The sequence below is a fragment of the Heptranchias perlo genome, chromosome 2 (genome assembly GCF_035084215.1).
Source record: "Heptranchias perlo isolate sHepPer1 chromosome 2, sHepPer1.hap1, whole genome shotgun sequence".
Taxonomy (NCBI): Eukaryota; Metazoa; Chordata; class Chondrichthyes; order Hexanchiformes; family Hexanchidae; genus Heptranchias; species Heptranchias perlo.
In genome coordinates this window covers 48,597,321-48,606,913 of record NC_090326.1, presented here as the reverse complement: position 1 = coordinate 48,606,913, position 9,593 = coordinate 48,597,321, and the positions used below count along the sequence as shown (strand labels likewise).

Here is a 9,593-nt window from a genome sequence, read left to right as displayed (position 1 = left end):
CAATCCTAAATCCCATGAGCCCTAATCTTGTGTAACAACCTCTTGTGTGGCAATGCCTTTTGAAAATCCAAATATACATCCGCTGGTTCCCCTTTAGCCTGCTAGTTACACCCTCAAAAACTCTAATAGATTTGTCAAACACGATTTCCCTTTCATAAAACCGTGTTGACTCTGCCTAATCATATTATGATTTTCTAAATGCCCTATTACTACATCCTTAACAATAGATTCTAGCATTTTCCCTACTACTAATGTCAGGCTAACTGGCCTATAGTTCTCTGTTTTCTCTCTCCCTCTTTTCTTGAATAGTGGGGTTACATTTGCTACCTTCAGTCAACGGAGGCCGCTCTAGAATCTAGGGAATTCTGGAAGATCAAAACTAATGCATCCACTATCTCTGCAGCCACCTCTTTTAAAATCCTAGGATGTAGGCCATCAGATCCAGGAGATTAGTCGGCTTTTAGGCCCATTAGTTTCTCCAGTACTTTGTAAAAAAATAATCTCAATTACTTTAAGTTCCTCAACCTCATTAGACCCTTGGTTCCCCACTATTTCTGGTATGCTTTTTGTGTCTTCTACTGTGAAGACAGATATAAAATATTTGTTTATATCTGCCATTTCCTTATTCCTCATTATAATTTCTCCGGTCTCTGCCTCTAAGGGACCCACCTTTACTTTTGCTAATATCTTCATTTTTACATACTTGTAGTAGCTCTTACAATCTGTTTTTATATTTCTTGCTCATTTACTCTCACATTCAATAATCTCTCTTTATCAGTTTCTTGGTCACCCTTTGCTGATTTCTAAAACCCTCCCAATTCTCAGCATTACTACTCTTTTTGGCATAATTGTAAGCCTCTTCTTTTAATCTAGTACTATCCTTAACTTCTCTAGTTAGCCATGGTTGGATCATTTTTCCCGTGGAGTTTTTATTCCTCAAGGGAATGTATATTCTTTGGGTATTATGAATTATTTCTTTAAATGTTCGCCATTGCTTATCTACCATCATATCTTTTAATATACCTTAGCCAACTCACCCCTCATACCTACGTAATTGGCTTTGTTCAAATTTAAGACTCTAGTTTCGGACTTAACTACATCACTCTCAAACTCAATACAAAATTCTATCATATTATGATCACTCATCCCCAGAGGATCCTTAACTATAAGATTACTAATTAACCCTGTCTCATTACATAATACTAGATCGCTAATAGCTTGTTCCCTAGTTGGTTCCTCGACATATTGTTCTAGAAAACTGCCTCAAATGCATTCCATGAACTCATCCTCCAAACTACTTTTGCCAATTTGGCTTGCCCAGCCTATATGAAGATTAAAGTCCCCCATGATTATTCCATTACCCTTGTTAAATGCTCCTCTCATTTCCTGATTTATACTCTGTCCAACAATATAACTACTGTTAGGGGGCCCATAAACTACTCCCACCAGTGTTTTCTGCCCCTTGTTATTTCTTAGCTCCACCCATACTGATTCTACATCCTGATTTTCTGAGCTAAGATCCTTTCTCACTACTGCCTTTATCTCATCCTTTATTATCAGGGCTATCCTGCACCCCCCATCCCCCACTTTTCCATTTTGCCTCTTTTCTAGAAGACAAATACCCTTAATGGATTGAGAAGTTTCAGGGTTAATGAAGCTAAGCATTCTTAAATGTTGGTGCTGAGCCCAAGTTTCTCCCTCAGAATCCGAGGCCCAGGGTATATTACACAAGTGATTTAAAAATGTTGGTGCTGATCTGAAGTCTCTACTATATTAAGTCTGGGGTCAAGGATTTTCCATGTCACTAATTAGAAAGTGCTGAAGCAGATTGCTTGAATTCCTCATTGGTCATTGTTGGAAAATAAATGTGCTTATATATAGGTTTTAGTATTAAACAATGACAAAATGGCTAACACAGGTATCATGGGTAAGTGAAGTTACCTTGAGTCAATACACACAGGCAGACGCTTGGTTAAAAGCCAAAATGGGAAAACATGTTTTTGAGCAAATCAGCTGGAATAGAAAGCAGAGGTGTAATAGCAAATTCTGGACAAAGGAATGAATTCAGCCTACAACCTTGAGAAAGCTCAGATAAGAATGAAGCCTTTGCAGTAACGATAGGTCTATTCCCATCTTGTGAAAGGAAGTCTATTCACCACAGCTGGCTGAAGAAGGTAAAAACAAGAATGATTGTATAAAAGTGAGGGAACTGACTAGTTAGCTGGCACTTCGAGAGATCAGGATTTGGATTCTGACCCAGGCGAGGTGTCCCACATCATGAGTAATGCAATGGCTAGAAAGCTCATAACTTGTAATAGGTGTCATAGAATTAAGATCTATCTTTGAATGTAATGCTTAATTAAGCTCGGGTGGACTTTGGAACTAATAAAGTTATACACTGAGCTAAGTGTCTTGAGTTTCTTTAACTGACCTATGCATCATCTGGTGTGGTCAACAGTTATAAAACAGTTTCTCAGCTAACTCTAAAAGAGGGAAGCCTTGAGTTTTGGACAGCTGTGCCATATAAGAACCACCCAAACCTTTGTCTGATTTCTAACTGCTGTTCCACCTATGTGTGTAAATCTTTTTTTCTACTCTTGAAAAATGTGAAGTCAAAGAACGGATCTGGTCCGAAGGCAAATGGAATCCAGTATTTTTGTTATCTGGAGGCATACTATACAAAAGCAAGGAAATTATATTGAACTTGTACAAAACTTTAGACCATGGTATTGTCTACAGTTTTAGGCACCAATAATACAAAGGATGTAAAAGTAACAGAAAGCATGCAGTGTAGATTAACTTGAATGTCACCAGGGAATAAGGGATTTATAGTTATGAAAAGAAACTTTAAAAGTTAGAGCTTGTTTCACTAGAATTGAGAAGGCTAAGGGGGACTTCACAGAGGACTTCAAGACTATGAAGCATTATGATAAGGTAAATTTTGATGAATGGGTCATTTCCATTGTTTGCCAAGATGATAATAAAAGAGCAGATAATCACAGAAAAGAATTAGGTTAGCAAAAAATATATTTAGAAGTAGGTAGAATGTGAAATTTTGTGCCACAAACTGTTGAGGAAGCAGAGCCCATAAATCCTTTTAAAAGTAAATTAAATGGATGCTTGAAAAAGAGGAATATTAAAGGGCATAAGGAGTGAGACTGGGATTAGACTAGATGGCCTAGTTCTGTGCTATAACATTTTATGACTTCATAACAAAGTAAAAATAAAGAAAACAGTGAGAAACAAAATAGGTCAGTCTCACTGATTCCTGAATTTGACTATACTTTCTTACAAGTGTGATTTTGTTGAGGTGATAATATCAGTAAGCATACAGTATAACTACTAATAATGGTATTTTATTATATATCAAAAATGATTGAATTTTGATTCTTATTGTTTCTGGAATATTTTTTGGAAACCAATACCTTTTGATTAAAAAAGATTGGATTTTTGTTGCCATAACTTTGTTTAACAACGATTGTGCCATAGGTTACACTGAAAATATTCATAGTGATATATATAATGTAGTAATATAAGACACTTTTGCAGTAATGGAGTGCCACGGACTGCTGATGTGCATTTTTTCCCCAGACTGATGGTGACAGATCTGAACATATATGACCTAACCTCTGTAGAGCCAAAGCTAGCAGAGATCCAATTTTGGCATCACTCTCCCCTGATGCAAATTGTAACGAATGAATGAACTTGAATTTATATAGCACCTTTGACTACCTCAGATGTCCCAAAGTGCTTCACAGCCAATGAAGTACTTTTGAAATGTTGTAACGCAGCAGCCAATTTATGCACAGCAAGGTTCCACAAAAGCAATGAGATAAACAACCAGAAAATCTATTTTAGTGATGTTGTTTGAGGGATAAATATTGTTATGGACACCAGGGGAATTCCCCTGCTCTTCTTTGAATAGTGCCTTGGGATCTTTTACATCCAGCTGAGAGGACAGATAGTGCCTTGGTTTAATATATCATCTGAAAGATGACACCTCTGAAGTGTCAGCCTGGATTATGCATTCAAGTCTGGAGCGGTTTTGAACCCAACCTTCAAAAGGTGAGGCTACTACCACTGAGCCAAGGCTGACACTTAAATAATGTAAAAAGGTACGAACGCCTAAGGCTCGTGCCAGATACAGGTTTTATTTTCTGGCTCTTGAACTCTGAAAGGTTGGCCACTCCTGGTTTGTAAAATCTAATCTAAACTACTGTTTTATCTATCTCACATTTTACATAATGCATTCAATATCTAAAGAAAATGCAATTGGAGAATGCACAGAAAATAATGAATGTCTGGGAGTGATAAAACTACCAGCATTTGGATTAGTGGTGTTCAATTGCACATCAGGGAGTAGTAGTGTTAAGTCAGCTGTTAACTTTTCATAAACCACCGCTATCCAATATGCATTCTATTTATACAACAGATGCCTATCTATATATAGTTATACAAATATTTTGAGCCTCCGCACCACTCTAGTGTCAAATGTATATAAAAAATAGAAAGTTAGCCTATGTTTTTCCTGGCCTGTAGCTCAAAATTTACAATCACCTGGCAATCTGCAAACTTCCTTCTCCAAAAGGCAATTAAATGCTTCTTGGTCTCTAGAAATATTTAGAACTTACTCAGTGAAAGCACTGGCCTTAAAGGGACAGGCCAGGTTAATAACTGCTCTAGACTACTTGCAAGCAATGCCATGGATGGTCAGCTTGTATATAATAAAAAGTAATGCATTATAAACTTTAGAACTATTTTATATTAGCTTGTTGCTGTTAGGGTTTTAACTGGCTAAAAATGCACCTAAAGTAACTACACACATTGAGGTCTTGTTTCATATTCTTAGCAAGACTGACCACATGGCTATGATTTTCTAGTTCTGTGCTCACCATCCCATGATTTTCCACCCTAAAGTGAGTGGTCATTTTTTTCTAGTGCCAGTCCACAAATTACCATGTTTATTGAATCCAATTTCACAACTTGCCATTGTATGAGTGAACTCACAATCTCTTCGGTTACTAGTCTAGTGCCATAACCACTATACTACCACATCCACTCCAAACACAGGCAGTACTATGCTGTGAGCCCAGTCACTTTTTGAACGGGGTTGACAGTGCCCAGATTTATTTCGGACAAGGCTCTTATAGCTAGCAGATAGAGAAGGCTGTTGATCCACCAACCTAGGCTGCATTTAAGTGCAACTAAGTGCTAAGTTGCTCCAGCACTAAGTCCCCAATGGCATATTTAAAAAATTATAAGAAATATACATGTTTTGAGTGGCATTTTAGTCCTATAGAATGTAGGCACCACAGAGTATGCCCAAGGATAATCATTACCACATTGCTTCTCCTATCATCACTAGCAGTTTGGTTGTCACTGAGGATGCAGCTAATGAAGTGTGTATACACTGGGGTTATTAGGAGTTGATCTTGGTGGGAAGGTTTGTTTGGTTCTATTTTATATTAAGTGATGCTTGTGTAAGTCTGTCGTGGATTGTAGTTTTCTTTTTGTAGGTCACGCTAATAAATTGCTGTTGAGTTACATTTTGTTATGCTGACTCTCCACAATGTTTTGCAATGATTACAGCTGTGCACTTGCTGATGCTGAGTGCAGTGAGCACAGCTGTTCAATTTATTTTCAAACTGCTGGTGCCTTGTAGGAAAGTAGTTCTAGTTGGGCTGTCACCTTGTCTAAGGGGAATGAATTCTGCATTCCATTGACAATGCGCTGAATCAATTTAAAAAAAACACTAAATAGAGTACTAGAGTATCTAACATGAACAGCAGAGTTTGGGGGTCATTTTCACTTTGGAGCGTGGGTGGAAAACTGGCGGGTGTCGATTGGCCGCCTGCTAATGCTCTCTATCTGGTTTTCCTTTCTATTGTAGTCAAGGAAAATCGGGCGGGGTACAGAACGGAAGGCTGGTCTGCAATCGTCAGTTTTCCGCTGATGCCCAAAGTGAAAATCACCCCCTATAAGTCTACAGAAGTCTAAAGCTAAGGCTTTACAGTACAATGGTCAGACTGCACTTAGAATACTGTTCAATTTGGCCACAAAGATATACTTGCATTAGACAAAGTACAGCAAAGAGCAGCAGGGTTGACCCCAAACTCCATAGGGGATGAGCTAAAAAGGGAAGATTAGAGAAGTTTAAGCTCTACAGTCTGGATAGAAATCAGTTAAGAAGTATATACAATTTGAAATGGCCTAGATGAGGTTAACCCAAATTAGGACCGCAAAGTATACAAAGAAAGTAGGATCAGAGTGTATAGATGGAAATTAACAAAAAATAAATTTAGAACAGATATCAGGAAAGTATTTCTTTATTTAAAGAATGATATATGTTTGAAATAATCTATTGAGCAAGGTAAGAGAGGTAAATATCATTAGGGGTATTTAAAATATAACGATGCGTGATAGAGAATTAATGTACTTGAGCGGTGGGATTTCATGGGCCAACTGGCCATTTCCCATTACTTATATTCTATTCATCAAACAACAAACATGTATCACATAAAAATCTGGGTCGCGTACATTGTATAACGAGTCCAAAAATATTCAAGTTGTGTACAGCATATTCAAATCATGGCTATTATAAACTTCAGGCCTACTGAGTGGAGTGAAAAGGGGTCAGTTTCATTACACAGACAATTATGAACTTAAAATGCACATTACAGTGACGGCCACATTTGGCCATTACATTACTCTTGTGTAAAATCCCAGAAACCACATTTACCTGATAAATGCATACATTTAATGGTAAGCTAGTTATGTCTTAACATGGCATCAACTTTAATACCATTTAATTAAAAAGTGACGCCAGACATGTGAAAGTTGTAGTGCTACTTACACTGCCACACCCCAGAAATTCACCTGATACAGCATGTTTGAATACAGAGCAGCCAGTAGCACAGTCCCAATGTATCAAATTAAAATACGTACAAAAACAAGAAAGTTTCAAAAGGCTTAATCATAACAAATAAAAACAAATTTTCCATTCCACCACAGTACCCTGTTCAATGTCTTCCACATTTCAGGAATTTTTGGCCTTTAAATTTGATGTTTTTCTTTTCCAGTGCACATTTTCCATTTGGCAGATCACCCACAGCCTTGCTCCCTCCGCTATTTAATTACAATGTCAGCAGCTGGCTCTGACCATTGACCTCTTCACTGCAGAACTCAGCCAATCACAAGTACAAAATTCGAGGCGTTTTACTCCAGTTGAAAATGGTACGCCGATGCCCAATTGTAAATTTAGTTTATTGTAAATAAAATTGCCTGTGCAAAGATTACAGAGTTGTTTACTTTGGTCTTAAATCTTCCAAAGTCAGCTTAAAGTTGGTTTTCAGTAAGATTGCCAGTGTAAAGAGTATCTAGTTATTAACCTTGGTCTCAGTACTCACAATGGCACGTTACAGCTGACTGCACATTAATGTAATTTGAATCAGACTGGTATAAAAACATGATTACAAACCTCTGGTCACTTTCTGCTTGTAGGAAAACTATCTCATGTATTCAGTTGATAATACCATCTGGCACACCAAGAGGGTTAGGACAGAGGGCTTGTGTGATCAGTCTCAGACTGTATCACTGCATTAATCTAACCCAAAATGCAGTTTCCCAGAGTAAATGCAGCATCAGTTTAATCATCCATGTTACTCAACAATTACGTATAATGCTGCTTGATTTTCTCTTGAAGTCTAATTCTCTGGGTAGTCAGGATCTCAGCCAAGCGACTTAGAAACATAAGGAAAATGGTCATGGACATCACGATGACATAATGACTGATACTGTAACAAAAAAAAGAACAATTTACTTTTTAAATAACATGATTTCGAAGAAACATTGTTATTTTTGCACTTAAGCTACTAAATCTGATTAACTACTGTTGTTACCGGTTTTACGGGTGATGTGGAGAATTAAAAGTGGCCAAAAAATGTTAGATCTCCTACTGTGGGCAGGGTCTTCCTCACTTGTTGAAAGAGGTTCAAACTCCACATACAAACAGAACATTGTCACTAACCAATGAGGGATGATCACATTAGACACTCGCACCCCTTGTGTTAAAGTGATCTCCCTGCACTTTCTGCTGTATAAAAAGGTCTCATACTGGGCTGCACTATTATTTTCTCCCCTCTTGACCTTGGCAGAAGATCTCTGTTGTCTGCCACACTAGAACAATTTTTATAAAAATTACTGGTTACAAGATCTTCGTGTTGACACCAGTTGGTTGGATCTCTTCCTGCAGTGCTGAACACAAAGAAGAGTTTGATTGTGGTACTTAAATAGAGGTTGAGTGAATGAGTAAAAAAATGCCTAACCCCACTGTCTCCCTAAAAAAATCACACTAAGAATACACACCATTGCCACAGGTTCCGCCCTTCACCGCTGAAAATTCCTTTATACTTGAGGGATACGACACAGGTGCCAGAGGTATGGTATATGATTATGATTATGATTATGCTTGGTCTTCACGCTGTTCTTTTGAATTAAGCACTTCAGATCAAAAGGTAGACTCTGGGGCCACTCCAGGCATGTTTTTACAACCCTTGCTATACCATGCTTTTCACTTGAATGTGCACAGGTAGTATAATTATGATGTGAAAATCACGGTGCAGAGCTGGTAAATCTGAATCTGCTCTGGTTGTGTAGCCTGCACCAGGACATATATCCAATCAGTCATGAAGTAATGTTGTGTCAGCTTCAGTGTAGGAGCCGATGTTGATAATGTCCCAAAATTCAATGCAATCAGGAAAACGTGACACAGGTGGCAACTACCCCATACCTATCTAGTAATATTAGTTCAGTTCCTTGGTAAACATCAGTCAACATTACGTTTGGGATGCCTTCATGACTCAGTGAGTAAATGCAACATCTGATGAGGCACTAAGCCACGTGGAGCAGGAAGATCCCAGGTTCACTCTCTGGTTTATGCTAATTAACTGGACTTTAGCTGGGGTGATGTTTGCTGTTCTACAAATGGCCTCAGTATTGTTGAGCTACAGAAAGTGCAAGAAAACAGCCAGGATTTCCACTTCTGATTGTGGCCCAGTGACTCTGTTGTAAAGTTCATGTGTGGACAGGATTGGGCTCAGGCAAACTGCCCTCCCAGTTCCCTCCCACACTCACTGGCTAGGCTCACACATGAAGAACAGCCACAGATAATGTACTGGCGGGCTGCTAACACCAATGGAACTGTATCCAAACTTCATCGAGAGAGAAGAAAAGGGGGAAAAATTTAAATAAGCAAAAAACATGTTCAGCAAAATATACAAACTGCATGCTCTGGCTATTCCAGTTTCCTCTGAAATTCAAAGCACCACTTCACAGACGTGTAAAGAGCAAATAATACAGCGCATATGTATCTGTGCATGTGGAGTGGTGATCTGAGATTCAGGCAATGTTAGATTGTATGAGCCAGCATAATCTAGCTAATGCAGCTAAAGTAGTATTATTTATTGCCATACTTATGCCAGCTAGGTGAGTGGAAGGCAAGCATATATTTTCATTGCTGTGACTTCCACTGCTCATATCCAGGGGGGCATTTCCTTGACTATTGAGAGATTTACAGATTAATTCTCACTCCACAC

At 38.3% G+C, this 9,593-nt stretch overlaps 1 protein-coding gene across 6 annotated transcripts in view; it reads right to left on the bottom strand.

Annotated features, from left to right (window-relative positions):
* Positions 1–6,310: 6,310 nt before the first annotated feature.
* The window catches only part of pign (phosphatidylinositol glycan anchor biosynthesis, class N), a 141,142-nt gene continuing 137,859 nt past the window's right edge, over positions 6,311–9,593 (bottom strand). For all 6 annotated transcript variants that reach the window (XM_068001866.1, XM_068001868.1, XM_068001864.1 and 3 more), the window contains one exon: positions 6,311–7,793. In XM_068001866.1, the coding sequence (XP_067857967.1) occupies positions 7,670–7,793 (124 nt within the window). In that variant the 3' untranslated portion in view covers positions 6,311–7,669. The remainder of the gene's footprint in view (positions 7,794–9,593) is intronic.